At 39.8% G+C, this 15,858-nt stretch overlaps 1 protein-coding gene across 2 annotated transcripts; it reads left to right on the top strand.

The window, feature by feature from the left end:
- Positions 1 to 243: 243 nt before the first annotated feature.
- Positions 244 to 15,327, top strand: CEP57L1 (centrosomal protein 57 like 1). 2 transcript variants are annotated; one of them, XM_063124808.1, is made up of 12 exons: positions 244 to 305; positions 2,376 to 2,407; positions 3,577 to 3,715; positions 5,921 to 6,100; positions 6,754 to 6,875; positions 7,982 to 8,098; positions 9,270 to 9,347; positions 10,519 to 10,614; positions 11,499 to 11,576; positions 11,674 to 11,900; positions 13,484 to 13,628; positions 14,879 to 15,327. In XM_063124808.1, the coding sequence occupies exons 2-12, from the start codon at positions 2,402 to 2,404 to the stop codon at positions 15,101 to 15,103; spliced, it is 1,413 nt and encodes a 470-aa protein (XP_062980878.1). In that variant the 5' UTR covers positions 244 to 305; positions 2,376 to 2,401; the 3' UTR covers positions 15,104 to 15,327. The 2 variants fall into 2 exon arrangements, with proteins under 2 accessions (XP_062980878.1, XP_062980879.1); XM_063124809.1 differs by lacking the exon at positions 244 to 305 and adding an exon at positions 402 to 446.
- The last annotated feature ends 531 nt before the right edge of the window (positions 15,328 to 15,858 follow it).

Genomic DNA, 15,858 nt, shown 5'->3' with positions numbered 1-15,858 from the left:
ATGGGGCGAACCAGACGTAGCTGCTAGACACATATCTAAGTAACGTTTGTTTTGGCCCCCAGATCTCAATCGGAGCCTTGAACAGCAGGCGGGATCAGAAGAACAAACAGGCGGAGAGGGAAAGCGTTTTGCTGACGAGGCACAGCAATAACAGTTGCTCTCTCCGGAGGAAGCGGGCAGGAAGCCTGGAAGGAGGCGGGACCAATGCGGGTCACGGGGCGGAGGGTTCGTCCGAGTGCGAGGGGAGGCGGCCTGTTTAAAAACGGCCCTGGAGAGGACGCTCTGGCAATAGGGCCTCCTGCATGGTTAGTAGGGCTTTTCCCCAACCGGGTGTGGTGGTAGTAGTCCGCGTCGATAGCCGGGCCTGCAAAGCTACATACCCTTTTCTTCTTTCTGCACTTCGCGGGGAGGGACGACACTCTTTTTCACCTGTAGAATTTCTGCCTGTATTTTTCTCTGTTTTTCACCTTGGTGGGGCTCGTCATTTTGCGTGCGCCTTCTTTATGGGGGAGGGGGTAACTACACTGGGATAAATGCATTTATTTATTCATTTATAGGTTGCAACTGCAGCTTTCTCTGGGCTGCTTCCAATACTGAAAGGCGGCTCTCCCGCTGCCCCCACCCCCGGTTCCCCTGCAAAAGTTTCTCAAGTGTCTTGGCTGGGCTACTTCCTCCTCCCTATCTCTCCCCACCCACCCGCTCCTCCTCCGTGAAGTAAGACCCGTTTCTACGATGGAGACGGTAAAGGAAGGTGGAAGGGGGGCTTTAGGTGGCTGTTGTTTTTCAAGGCCTTTAAAAGCGCGGAGTGCTGCATCTACGGCCCTCCAGACGTTTGGCCTCTCATTTGCCCGTCCTCTGGTAATAACAGCCTTCCTTCTTCCTCTTCCTCCTTCCCGCACCTGCAAAGGCGCTTGAATGGCGGCGTGCTTTTGCTTCTCCGCCCCAGAGGAGAGGCTAGTTGGGCTCCGTGCTGGGCTGCAGCTGGGAAACCCTTGGCCTAGTCTTTGCTTCGGCAAAAGGGCGAGGGCAGAGAAGCTAACTTTTCCTGGTCGCTAAGCCCTTCCCTGCTTAACTGCTAAGCAGCGCTCGCGTTAGAGGTTTAACGAAATCCGCGACCCTCCCCTGCCTTCTGTTGTAGCCAAGGAGCGCCCCTCCCCGCCGCAGGAAAAGGAAACCCGTCTGGTAGCTTTATTGTAACACGGGTGGCTGTTGTTGCTCTTTCAGCTGTGTTTACTCAACGGAGCAGGAAAGACACTTTGCGTACGCCCATATTTTTATTTCCGTGCTGTACCGTTTAAAAGAGGGGGTGGGATTCGGGGGCGCGATCCTGGAGCTTGCCATCCCAAGCTCAAATTAAGCCATTGTGGATGCAGGGTCAAAGGGCGGAAGTAAAGGACTGTAAGCAACTTTTAAACTGATCTGCACATAAACAAAAAAATATTCAAAGACTGAGTTGGGTTTTTTGAGATTAAGAAACATTGCATCTTCTAAGTTTTATGACTACACAGAAGAATTTATTACAACTACAGTCTGAAGAACTCTCCAACATGCAATACTACAGCATGTTGGAGGAGCATGAACTCTGTGCCTACACCTAATGAACCCAAGGTCATGATTATTTCATACATGTCTGGACCAGCATTCTTGTCACTTCAATTTTATGTGTCTACTGATTTTCAGAAGTTCCCCACAGGTGTGTGGGTGGACACACACTTCTTTCTTCTGGGATTGCAGACCTGGGTTTTTATTTTTCCCAATAAATGTTTGAGTTTATGCAAATGAACCTGTGCATGTATACCCTCAATTAATATATTTATTGAATACATAGAGATTGGCACAGTATTAAACATGTAGAAAGGCAGATTCAGCTGATGCAGTTTGGGGCAGGGGTTGTGAAACAATCATGGCCAACTTCTGCAAAAAGGAGCAGGCAAAATGAATAGCATTGGGTGTTTGGCTAAGGTACATAGGGGCATAAATGCTCTGTCTAAAGTCGTATAAATTTTAAAAAATAGTTTCAAAGAAAAACAACTCTAGGTATTAGGGACAAGGTTGGAAAGAGCAACAAGACAAATTGTGTGAGAGGTTTTATTTCTTTAATGAAGGGCAAATTATTGTAGAAATGGTTCAGAAATGGTATGCAAATAGCAATAAATTTCAAATCAGTGGGCAGACTGTTGTATGTCATGCAGTTTCTCTGTCACAAGTTTGTAGAAAGACTGCCAGGTTAGATGTAGCCTCCCTCTTGTTCATAAAAATGGTTTTTCTTTCTTTCTGTATACTGTAATGTCTCAATTGCAAGAAAATAATTAATAGCTAGGAAATGTGATTCTAACTTCAAATCTAGTAGTAGACTGCTTCCTTTGTCTTGGCAGGTTAGTGAAACACTGGGTCCCCTGTAATGGAGGTAAGTAATGCAACTTTAGAACTGAGTACTTATTTGGGTTGCTAAAGCAGCCTCCTAAGAAGCAAATATGTTTGAGCCTTTTTATACTTGGAAGAAACAGGCTTTTATAATGGTTTTACTGTTTTTATGATCTGTTGGCTATGTTAATCCTTCTGTTCAATTTTGAAAATAATAACTTGGGAAACTTAAGAGGAGATGCTTCTGTGTTGAGGTGAGAACAGCTTGTTACGTAATTCAAGTGACAAAATGTATCTGGTATAGAGTAATATGATAATACTGTATTAACACGTACACTTTTCAGTTAACTTTATTCGTGGGTGGGCAATAGAATAACTCAGGTATTTGCCCATTTTAGTATCAAGGAAACTAAAAATTATTTAAGCTGTATTTCCCCTCCCCCTTAAAATTATGTCAAAAAGCTCTCCCCAGTGATACTAATTGAGATCAATAAACACATTCTCCAAATTAATTCTAATCATGTGCAAAACCTACACTGTTCCATTAACAAAACAGATCCAGACAGTTCAGTAGGATCTGAATGTGCTTGGGATGCATGTGTACAATTGGATGTGAATGCAGAAGCCTATTTTGGTGAATTGATACTATTGGCAACAGTTCCGTGCTGAAGCATTTTGCTTTCTGTATACAAAAATATGTTTAGAATTCAATGCAACTTACACAACAGATAAAAAGTCAGACACCTAACAAATGTTTGGAGAACAAATGTTAACAAATTCGTTTCCCAGAGGAGGGTCAGGAGAGTGTTGAAACTGACCAGTGGTAATATCCAGTAGACTACCTTGGTGTTCTTGCAACCACATTCAGCATAGTGCATCCATTGCAACTGTGAGGAAATACAACTTTCTCTAGTAACTAGCAACCCAATCCTGTGAAGTAACCCCCAGTTTGCATAGGATTGCACCCTTAAAAAAGTGTTGTAGTAACTCGGACACAAATGCTTCTGTAAGAAACTGTTGCCTAAAGAAATGTATGCTGCAGTAAGCTAGTTAATTGCTGAGCCACTGCCTTCCTGCTTATTCCTATCAATGGATTGAGAGTCATATTCATACATAGAAGGTAAACACTGATTAGTGTTTTAAGGTATAAGGGAAAGTGGCTTAATTAATAGTCATATAGAACTATAAATGACATTGTATATCTTTCTGTAGTCCATGGACACTGAGTCAAAGAATAGCTACATAGGAAGCTTTCTTCAGCCTCCGGATAAAATGTACTCTGCGTTTGCTGACTTCTGGTCAAAGAAGGCAACAGTTACCCCAACAGACACTCCTGCACCAAACAATCAAGGTAAAACACATTATTAATTAAAACCTGGCCAGCAAATCTTGACCTGGGATGTACTAACTTTGGAACATGAGGCTGATTTGAGAGCTAGGCTGAATTTGATTAAAATTCAGTGAAAAACATGTTAAAGAGACAATGTTTCTTTGAGCTACAGCTGTTGTAGTAAATAAGCTCTCTCTCTCTGTCTCTTTTAAATTGAGTCGGCAGCTCTTCCATGGGCATCTAGGTAGAAGAAGGGCCCTATGAATTTCAGGTACAGAATAAAGAGAAATTGTATGAGAAGGAAAAGGCACCTGTTTCACCTTGCTGAAGCTTGGTAGGTGTCCTTGCTAAATACGCAGTGGGACAGTTTGCACGATTGAACAGCCTACCGTGGCTTATTTAAGCCACAGTGGGCTGGGGTGTATTTTATTTATTTATTTATTTATTTAAGGATTTTTATGCCGCCATTCAGCCAAAAAAGGCTCTCATGGCGGCTTACAAAAGTATTTCTTGACAGTCCCTGCCCACAGGCTTACAATCTAAAAGACATGACACAAAAGGAAAGGGGCTTGGGAGGGAGGAGGAGGAGGGGGAAAAGGAAAGCCGTTATGTGGCCGTTATGAATGTTTAAGCTCTGGCCATAGCTTCTTGTGTCATCCAAACCCAGGGACCATGTATTATGCACAGGTTAAACAGCCCTTGCATAAACCAACAACAGGCTGTGTCTGTTTGCCACTGAAATTTGGGATGCATTGTCACCCATATCTTATTATGATCTTTGGTCTGTGAATGTACATTTTTGCTGTGTTCCCTAGCTTTAATCTGATTTTTATTTTTAAAAATCAAAATAAGTCTTGGAATTCCAGAAACATAACAGAAAAATATAATTGGAATTTGTCCTTATGCTCCAGTAGGTATATGAATTCATGGGAAGGTAATGAGTACCTGCACTTCCCTGTTCTTTGCTTCACGCTCTTAAAGAATGAGAGTTAAATTTCCCATGGTCTGGTTCCCATCTATTTTAACATGAAGCCATTTATTTTTGTTGAAAATAAAATGCAACTTTTGTTGTTGGGCTATGCAAGAGGCACCTTTTTAATGTTTTACTTACTTGTCCTTGGAATATTTCATTATCTTAAACTCAGTTAGTTTTCTGAGTAAAGCAAACATGATTTGGAGGTGGGAGGAACATTAACAAAGACCTTTCCTCTGCCTAGGAAACTCAAAATGCAAGAACTGCTTTAGCAGTTGTCAATAAAAATGCTCTGGGCTTGTTAGAAGGCACAGTAGTCACCTTTCTCCCTCATGGTTATCTAACTTTCTGTGACAAATTATTCTTAATGTTGTGAACATACTAAAAGTGCTTGGTCTGCTAGGCACATTATCTTGATTCAGAAGTTACCTTCCACATTAGTTTCTTATACTGCATGTTTCTACCATCTCAAACGCTGGGTACAATTGACTGGCCTGCAAAGGTCCAGTGACTAAGTGGCAGGTTCCAGCCCTGACTAGGAAATTATTAGCTATCTATAATGAACCTCTTTAATACATAACAGGGGTGGGCAGCTTCAAGCATTCTGGTGGCCAGTTCACTCCCTTTGGATTTGCTGCAGGTTGCACTCTCTACACCACAAAAGGGGAAGGAGAAAAACAAGCTAAATGTGTCCATTCCAGGCCTCTGTAGCTGCTACTTTTTCTCTTTTAAAAGAAAAAAAGAGGGGTGGCAGGGGGCACATCTTGCCCATGGGCTGCATATTGCCTATCCCTGATATATACTCTAGATCTGTTTGACAGAAGAACAATTTGTGCAGCAGAACACACATATAAAAAGAGCTTTGTGTAACCAGGTCATTTTGAAAATAGCAGCAGAGAATAGCAGAGGGTTTAGCAATAACGCTTTCCCTGTGGGAGGCGGGGTTCTAGTTAAACTAGTCATTTTAATCTGATCTGAATGGTAGAAGCACTGAAAGAGAATAGGAGAAACATTCATACCTCTTTGGCTTTCTAGCCACTGTGCAGATGAAGAGAATGTGGCTCTTTAGACAGCATGTCCAGCATCTAATCAAATGTACAGCAATAAAATGACTGGGTAATATCACCGCTGTGCAAGGCCAGCGGTTTGCATAAGTAATACAGAAATTAATGCAATTTCTCTTTGTACTTTGTTGATATTATTAAACCCCCAAACTGTAAAAACATAATTAAAGATGGTTACCTGTTCACCAGCTCTAGTGGCAGCCCTGAAAACTCTTCAACAAAAGATCCATCGTCTTGAGCTGGAGAGGTCACAGGCTGAGGATGACCTGAACTGCCTGTCCAGAGAAGCTGCCCAGTATAAAAGGGCTTTGCAGCATGAATCAAATGAGAAGGATATAACTCATCAGGAACTTGTGCAAGAAAGAAAAGGTAGCATCCATTAGTAGTGATGACAGTCTTACCAACCACATCTGTCCTATCTTAATCTCAAAGGAGCGCTCATGTTGTGGGTTTGTCATACTCTACTTGCTCTCTCTCTCTCTCTTAATGTGCAATTGGGATCTGTAGTAGATAGGGTTGTTACATGATTGCAGGGTTCGCCCCCCCCCCCAGCAGAATTGCCTTGAACTGCTTCAGCAGTTGTTTAGATAAACTGTATAAAGTGTCATAACTTGCAATGCAATAAGGTAAAAGCTGCTGCTTATTGTTATACAATATGTACATTTTTCTTTTTCAATCCCTAATAAAATGGACTGGATAATATTCCTGTTAAAAATTCTACGGACTTTCGGCAAACCATAATAATACTTGTAGATTTTTGTGGGGAGTGAAAATATTTTCATAAGCTCCTGAAAGACGGTCCAAAGCATTTCATGTGTCTCTACTGCTGATGTGATAAAAGCCAAAAATAGTAATAGGATTGAGTCTGTAACTGCAGATCAAGATCAAAATCCAGCTCTAATGAAAGCAAGCAAATAGCTATATTAATTTCAACAAATGTTCATGCAAAAAGTTGTGACTTAAGATGAAGTAAAACTTGTGTGTTAGTCTCTCACACCACCACTTTCCCCCCTTCCATTCAGATGTGAGCATGCAGTTACAGACAGCACAGTCACGCTGCTCCTTGCTGGAAAAACAACTAGATTACATGAGAAAAATGGTGGTCAGTGCAGAGTTGGAAAAGAAACTGGTTCTAGAACAGCAGGTGCATCACATTTATTTCACCTTCATTTGTTGCTTTGTGTCAAAAAAGGCTGTGCCCCAGCTTTGTTGGTGTGTTTTTCTTCTGTAATCTTGCTTGTTCAAATTTATAGAACATGAATCAAAATGGCCTTTGATGGTTTCTGCAAATTCCTGTGTTTTCAGTAATAAGTCATCTGTTGACTAAACTTAATTTATTATCAATCTGCTAATGACAAATATTAACACTTCCACCTTGACCTCTGTTTTCATTTTTATTTATACCCATTCTGATTATCTAGATTTTCTACCTGGATTTCTTAATTCTAGAGTTTTTCAGAATTATGAATTTTATCTGTAAGCTGCTGCTTTTTGACTGAAAAAATGGGGTAAAAATGCTTTAAATCATAACAGATTTCAAGTACCCTTTAGGAAATTTGTTGCATGTAAATAGGAAGCTTTTCATTAGCTTAGCTATGCATAAAGGAGATATTTTAATGTCCAAGAAATGCCTCTGTATATCGTATGTAGCTATTAAGTGTTTGATTATGTTTGGCTGAAAGATGCCAATAAAATTGATAGTTTTTAAGCTATATTCTATGCAATTCTAATCAAACCAGCAATATTTAAAGCTGACATTTATGTCATGATTCAGAGATGAATGCCGCAGAGTTGCATTCAGCTGTTAATATGTGCAGAATAGCTATGTGCAGTGGACCTGGATAGTAGATAAAGATGCATCATATTCCAAGATGCATTCTAGTCTGCAGGGTGCAGTACTCATGGGGCATGCATTTAGCTTGGTTGCCTACACATCTGCATCTTAGTGCATATATATGTTCAGTCTTAGTCTGCATCTCTTTCCGCACGCTTCAGTTGGCTTAGTTATACACAGTACTCTATAGTAATAGTTGATATGAACATGAATCAGATGGGTGGGTCTGCTCTTTCCATGTGCAGCAGGATCCTGTGCAATTTTGCATGCATGAATATTCTGTGTCAAGCCTCCTAATCATATGCCCACATCAGGAGATCTTTTGTGGCACTGAATTTGCTAATCATAAAACTACAAGCTATTTAAGCAAGACTTGCTATCAACTGCTTAATCACTGTCTTGTGCGCACTTTTCAGACCCAACTTCAGAAGGAAAAAGACCAGAATCAGGTGGAGCTCTGTGCAAAACTTGATAAGCTTGAAATTCTAGAAAATCAATGTTGGAAACTTACTAGCACTCAGAAAGCTGCAGTAGTAAGTTATTTGGATTTCTAATACAAACTATCAAATATGGATTACTTGGGTTACTGAGGTACAATTTAACATTTAGAAAGCTACACACTGAAGGTGCTATTGAGGATTTGGGTGTTTCTTTGATAAAAGTTAAGATCATTTTCTTTATTACCTCAGCTTGCCTTTATTACCTTTCTTTATTACGTCGAATGGAACATTTTGTCACAGTATGAATGTAACATGTACTGTTGATAAGAAGTCATTGTATTTCATAGCGATGCTATTCCTAATTATCTGTGCATGCTGACTGTAAGTGATTAGTTACAGATATAATTAGTCCTGTGTGTGATGTAGGATAACTCAGTAATGGGATGTATTCTTGGAAATAAGGAGAAATATTCTTTGAAATGGAGCAAGGTTGTCACAAGTGGGTTGGTCAAGTACTGGAACCAGAAAGATACTTAGCTTAGCAGGCATGCCTTCATCTAGGTGTTACTGGTGTCAGTAGCAGACCTGGCTACATTGTGAAAAATGAGAATAGTGGTATGACTGCCTTTAAAATGTAAGACGAGATCATCCACAGAAGAGTTCTAAAAGCAAGAGTTGGATCTGGTTGCTCAAAGAGATCCCAGGAGAATGAGAAGCCTACCAAATATGTTTACCTAAGTTCTGCCAACCATGCTTGCCAGTTAAGTAACTATAAGATCTTAATGATGGCTGCTTTGTTGGTTGCAAGGAATCGAACTTTAATTTTACTAAGGAAGATGCTAGCCACGATTTCTATTATGCTTCTATCATCCTAATTGCATTGTATGTAGTAATTGTTTTGCTTGTTTATCATTGCATAGATTTGTTATTCTCTGATACTGTTTGAGCAATAAATGTATATTTTGTGGTAGCACTTTGTGAAGTTTCAGGGACCACTCCCCATATATTCTTGAAGCCCAAAACACTAGGTAAAAATTTATAAATTTATAATTGAGTGGGATCTGTCCTGAAAGCTCTTGTATTTTCTCTTGATCTGATGAATCTCAGATATACCATTCAAGTTTTGGAAACAAACTAGTCAGATGGAGCAGCAAGAAGTTACCCACTTCAGTTTCAGTTCTAATCCTCAAAATAATATCGACTTTGTCACCTTGAACATGATTAAGCAAACTTTATCTCATATTGTATCCCTTTCTTCTCAAAGGAAAAGATCAAACACCTGGAGCAGAAGCTTCAGGAAGAACAACATCAGCGTAAGCTAATACAAGATAAAGCTGCACAGGTAAGAAACATGAGCTTTAGTATTGCAACAGTGATCAAACAGGAGGTTTTACAGCCAATTTCAACCCCTGGAGACTGCACTAACTATTGTGTACTGCCAAACCAGTGGCAAAAACAAACTGGTGTGCAGCTGCATTTTAGCAGCAAAACCACAAGGGTGGCCTAAAAAGTCCACAATTAGCTTAAAAACAAGGTGTACCTTGTTCTCAAACAAAATGTGGTCTTTTTAGGCCACCATTGCAGTTTGTTGTCAAAATTCCCCTGCAAACCACAGATTGTTTTTACCACTGCTGCAGCAGCAAATTTGTATGCAAGGCCAGCGGTTTGCAAATTTCTCACCTCTGGTGTAAAGGAGAAGAGTGCTTATGCCAGCCTGCTACTATTTGTTTACAAGTATGAGCTGATGGAGATAAGCACTATGTGCTGAGTAAACATTGCTAATGAGTTTAAGCATGCAGTGTTCTGGCAAGAGTTTTGTTCTGTGCTGTCGTATGGTAAAGAGTATAATTTTAACCCATTAAGTAGGCAAGCTTCTTGAGAACAATCTTTGTTCACTACAGTGCACTTGAATTACTCAGATGGTTCATAGAAACTGCTAAAGCATTCCCCAGTGACTTTTTGTACCACACTGAAGAGATGAGTTCCCTGTAGCAGTGGACTTCATTGGTATCTGTTTTGTACAGAGAAAGCATATAAGCCCTACACTCATCTTTTTCTTCTTAGCTTTTGATTGCAATAACCCCTTCTGGGTTTCTGGCACCTACTGAAAATATGCTTTTTCCAACAAAGATTGTCAAGAAGGTAATCTTTTCTTCTGTATACAGTAATGATATATAGGCCAGATCTACACCGAGCAGGATATAGCACTGTGAAAGTGGTATGAAAGCAATAGAAAAAAGGCAGGAGCCGCACTAATGCTTTATAGTGATATTGAAGTGCACTGACAATTGTTGCGGCCCATGACACATACCGTATACTGCTTTCAAAATGCTTTCATAGTGCTATATCCTGCTTGGTGTAGATCTGGCCACAGTATTTAATTATAAATTTATACTGTATTTTTGTACGCTGCTTTGAAATTTATTTTAATATAAGTGATTCATGAATATTGTTAAATAAATAAAAGTGGATATTTAACAAGATCTGGTTGTATATATATTCTTTTACTACAGCTCCAAACAGGACTTGAGATGAATAGAATTCTCTTATCCTCATTATCACCTCAAAAGGAAGCGAAGAAGAAAAGCAGGAAGAAGAAAGTTGTAAAGGTAAAAAAGTTCGCAGTAGGTGTGTCTTCGGTATTATTGGGGCTAAGTCTGGATCCAGCCCACTGAGATGAGTTCAAACTAATAAGGCTTTCCTGCCCCCTCCTCTCAGTGCAGTACTCATCATCATCTTCGGGTTTGGAATGACCCTTAGGCAAATCTAGAGAAGTTACATATGGGTTTGGAGTGAAAGGGGGAATTGGTAAACATGTAGTGAAGGCAGCTTGCAAGTATGGAATTAAGATATTTCCTGCATTTCAATATTTCATTCCTTTGAACCTCCTTAAGTAATCATTCCTATTGTAAAATGCCCAGATTTATTTTATGAAGAATTCAATAAATTTTAATTAAAATAATAAATAAAGCTTAATAGTAGCTTTTTCTTCAGAGCATTTTTCAAATTTTGTCAAGTCTCAAATCAGTGTAACCTTCCTTTTGATCTGAAAACTGTTTGGAGCAGGATCCAACAGGGGCTTTCCATGCGCAGCCAGCCCCACCAGTCCTGATGTCCACCCGCAGCCCCTACCACTGGTGGCCACGATGGACCACTTCTGGGGGCAAGCCTTGAAATGAGCAGAAGAAAGTCTGGACGCACACACACTGGAACCAATAGTGCTGGCCGTGTGCAGAAGGCCCCCAATAGTTCTTGCCCATGGTCTAGAGATAACTGATAAAATTGAATCTTCTCTCTTGGGAACCATGCAACTTCAATAAATGGTTTATGTAGGACTTTTCTTAGGAGTCTTCTTTTTTTTTTATCCAATTAATGTACACATAAGACTACACATAGTCCTTCCAAATACACATGATGATATAACTGCAAGTTCAGAACCTTTACTTTTCCTATTGCTTGAAATATAGGAATAAATCTAGTTTTTAATTTGCAGAAAAATTCTGGTTCGAGAAAAGCATCTGACTCACATTCATGCCTACAGGCAGGAAAGTTGCCTTTTGTTGCTGGGAAGGTAAGTATTTTTATCTGTGGTTGTCTTCCTAAATTTGAACTTCTTTAAATTACTCTTTGTTAAAAGACACTTTCTGATGTGCTACTTTTCCCACCAGTCTGCCAGCTCAAGTCACTCTGTTGCTGCAAATGTTCAAAGTGTCTTGCACCTGATGAAATATCGTAGTCCATGTGTAACTTCACAACATCCTGAAAAAGTTGAAAGAGGAACTTCAAGATGGATTGGAATATGCAGTTCTGGATCTTGCTCCACATCTTCCTCTGCTACTGAAAATCTTTCTGATCTTCTCTTGGTCCTACAGGATGAGCTGGGACAAATGGACTTGTAAGTATTCATCTGTATATAAAGAACTGTAATGCTGTAGGTTGTTTTTAAAGTTAAAACTGAGAACAGTTTGCCCCGGTCTATTTCGTAGCAAAGGACACTTTCAAAAATGATGCTAGGAGTAATTTTTAATCTCCTCCCGTCTGAATTCTAGTGCAACATAAAAACAGAAGATGATTCTCAAAACAGCTTCCACCACTGCCTCCACCCACACAAAGTGGCATGGTATGTGAGGTTGTGCAGTTCAAAGAAAAAAGATCACAGCAATATTGTTCTTAGTACCCCATGTGAAAACAACCTGAAACATCAGAGGAAAGTTACACAGAGAAATGAATCCTTTAGAAGTTCCTGAGGAGACATTTGCAGTGCCTGTTCCTTGTGGATTTAAGTCTTCTGCACTGCTGCCTGCTGTTTTCTGTAACTTAGCCATCTTTTACAAGCAGCTGCTGCATAAATAGGGTTGAGGACTTACTTTAGTCTCCAAAAAGTCCTTACAAGAGTTTGTACCTATAGAATCCTTTGAGGCTTAATAGTATTGGGCACTTAAAAACTAAATTCTTATGCCAACTTCTTATTGTGGCAAAAGATAGATCCTAGTAGGGTGTTCAATTGAATGCCCAATTAATGTCCATCTAGTCTAAATTGCATATGTTCCTGCCTTTAAATGAAATGTTTCTTACTGTAGCATCAGGAGTTCTAGTAACTTCACATTGGACTGGATGCAGTGCTGGCCATCCACTGGCAGAAGACACTGCTGGCAGTACAGATAACGCCTCCTCCTCCCTGCAGCTCTCCACACATGCCCTAGATCTGCTCTGAGGGGTACGGAGAGGCTGTAGGGCAGTGGTTCTCAACCTTCCTAATGCCGCGACCCTTTAATACAGTTCCTCATGTTGTGGTGACCCCCAACCATAAAATTATTTTCGTTCTTCTCTACACGATCCATTGTCATGGGATGGTTTGCTAATGAAAATAATACATAACAATAGCTTTAATAATACAAAAGATGATACATGACATAGTTCAGTCAATACAGTTTCCTAAGACCATCGGAAATATGTGTTTTCCGATGGTCTTAGGCGACCCCTGTGAAAGGGTCATTCGACCCCCAAAGGGGTCCCGACCCACAGGTTGAGAACCGCTGCTGTAGGGGGAAGGAGAGCAAAGGGAGGTCCTATGTGTGAGTGGCAGTCCGCTCATGTGATGTTGGGTTTAAACTAATAACTCTTATCTACAGTACTTATTCTTCAACCACCAATTGTCTGTTTAGAACTTGTCGTTTGGAACTATTTCTTTTAAGTAATATCTGTATAAACATTAATGTTCCAGTTTTCTGTAGAACACTTTAAAAAGGTACTCACTGCTGTGTTAAGGGAAAGCATGACTGTTTCAAAGACCAATATGTTCTAGATCAAGCCATGTTGCCTAGCACTGCTTAGGTTGTCACTTGCTATTTTGTGTGTGGTCAACCTTAAGTTTGACGTTTGATGTCATACTGATACGAGCAACTGGGAAGTAGCCATTACAGAAGATGGTGGTCTGGACTGTGCCAACAATAACTGATAAGAGTTTGTCTTCAACAGTGAGCATCAAGAATTGCTGAAGCAGATACAAGAAACTCAAAATCATGACATTCAGGAAGACTTGGAACGTGAACTGGATTGTCTTGTGAAGCGGATGGAGATGAAAGGAGATCAGATTTCCAAATTGAGAAAACACCAGGAACATGTAAGAAAACTGTTACGAAATCAAGAAAAGGGATAGTACAGGGGGAACAAAACTACTTCTATCTTTAGAAAGCGAGAGCTTAGATTAATTCAACTGGCCAACCAGGTGCCTGGGATTTACCCAGGATTATTAAGAAATGAATTTAGTTCTTATTCAAAGTGTGAGGAGAGAAGGGAGAGTACATGCTTTGCCTGCAGAGGTCCTTACTCAGTCCAATGAACCTTGTGTTAAACATATATATATCTCCAGGGCTATCTTTAGAAAGCCAGCGCTTAGAGAAGTTATTATATAAAATTAGTTTACTGAAATAGATATGGGTGTATTTGGTTTAGAATACAAGGTCCAAACTAGATGTTATTCAGAAAAATATCAACAGTCTCCTAACTGGTCACAGTGGCATGGGTAGGTGTGTGTGAGTAGATGGAAGTTTATTCCTGAAAAGCAGCATAAATGGCTTCAGTCGGAAGAGAGGGTAACTACTTAATCTTTACCCTCCTTGCCGTTTGTTCGCTTGAAATCACACATACACTCACAAAATTGCTTTCTCACTTAGAAGGCAAGGGAAAGAGATGGGCTCAGGAAATCTTCCAGGGACAAAAGTTGATCAGATGGAAAAGAGTTAAGCAGCCCCTCTCCTCTTTTCCTGCCACCCTCATTCCTCCAGTTTCTGGCAGCTTCCCATGGCTGCTTTTCAAAATACAAGTCATAAGACAGGGGTACAGAACCTGGGGACCAAATCCAGCCTTCCAGAGTTCTCCAGAAGGCCCTACCTGCTTCCCCCCCCCCCAATCACCAATAATTTATTAATGTTGTACTAAAAATTTACCACAAAAGACAGGATTCATTTATCTGTCTAAGCCTTGACATGTAATATTTGATGTTACTTTGCCGTATGATTTGCACTGACACTCCAGTGCGAAACAATTTTAAGGCAAGTGCTTAGTACTAGTTTACCTGACATATTATTTCATTTTAGGTTGGCTTTTTAATGTTATCTATGAGTTTGTCTGTGTAAGAAAGTGTGAAGTACAACTATCTTATGTTTTCATTCTCTTCTTGCTCTAACCCAGCCACCACAACCATAGAAAAGCAACTGAAAATTTCTTTTCTTGGCCTTCCTGTCTCATAACTAAATATACCAGAAAAGTTACGAAACAGGTCCTTTTAGTTTTGATGTGGAGGTCTGACAGATATTGCCAACTTGCCTGTATTTGTGCATCAGAACTATTATGGGATTTTTCTCTTTTTAGGTTTATAAACTGAGACAAAGGGCTCAAAAACTGAAAAGAAAAACCGCTAATGCTGCATCAAGGCCTGATGAATCAAAAGAAACTAAAGAGACTACAGTCCCTCTGAGAGGGAGTGTGCATAGTACCTGTTCTATGAATAAGAGCGCAAGTTCTCTTCAGTTATTAAAAAGTGCTCAGAAGCTTCAGTCGGTATTGAAGAAAGATGATATTGTGTGGGAACCATAGTTCCCAAAATTGGTTTCGTAGATAATGGTACATTGAGAATCTATAAGCTTGGCTTGACCAGATCTTTGGTGCCCACTACTTGACTCATTGGTGCACCCATTAATTCTGAGAGTTAGGCTTGGGATAAACAACTTCCTTGTTTCTATATTGACTTTTAAAAATATAATTGTGATGGTTTTAATCAAGTGTGTACATTATTTTTAATTAAATAACCTATCTATACATAAATGAATCACTGTTTTTCTTGCAGTACTTAGGGGAGAAAGATTTTGAACATATGCTAACAAAAAATTAACACATTGCTTCTGTATGCCTTTAGGAGCATCTGTTTAGGCTTATTTATTATGTCATTAATTTAAAACATTTTGCAGCCTGCGTTTGATAAAATGAAATGTAAGACTTTAAACAACCACAAAATGAGTCTAGGTTTTAGCTGAATCTCTGCTCATCTGAAGTGTTCTTCGTTAAATATTCTGTTTGAGCAAGCAGGGTATTTAAAGCATAGCTAGACAAATCTCAAATGTGAACATGCAGATGTCAGCCCATTGGACTTGATAAAGTGCAAAAGTTTCATTCAGCTGGCCAACCAGGTGCCTGGGATTTATCCAGGAATATTAACAAAAAGGGGAATGAATTTAACTAGCTTGTTGGACTTCAGTATACAATTCTTGCTTTGGGTGCAAGAAGTTTCTTGTTCAGATTTGAAGTGTGGGAAGAATAACTCAATGGCAGAGTGTATGTTTTACATGAAAAGG

The sequence above is a fragment of the Elgaria multicarinata genome, chromosome 4 (genome assembly GCF_023053635.1).
Source record: "Elgaria multicarinata webbii isolate HBS135686 ecotype San Diego chromosome 4, rElgMul1.1.pri, whole genome shotgun sequence".
Lineage (NCBI taxonomy): Eukaryota > Metazoa > Chordata > Lepidosauria > Squamata > Anguidae > Elgaria > Elgaria multicarinata.
The sequence above is the reverse complement of the archived record's forward strand: the minus strand, read 5'-3'. Positions and strand labels throughout refer to the sequence as shown.

What these genes read in the sequence shown, in the direction of transcription:
- CEP57L1 (XM_063124808.1), top strand. An exon ending in AACTGGTTCTAGAACAGCAG is followed by an intron (nt 6,876 to 7,981) that starts GTGCATCACATT and finishes CGCACTTTTCAG; the next exon opens with ACCCAACTTCAGAAGGAAAA. An exon ending in GCACTCAGAAAGCTGCAGTA is followed by an intron (nt 8,099 to 9,269) that starts GTAAGTTATTTG and finishes TTCTTCTCAAAG; the next exon opens with GAAAAGATCAAACACCTGGA.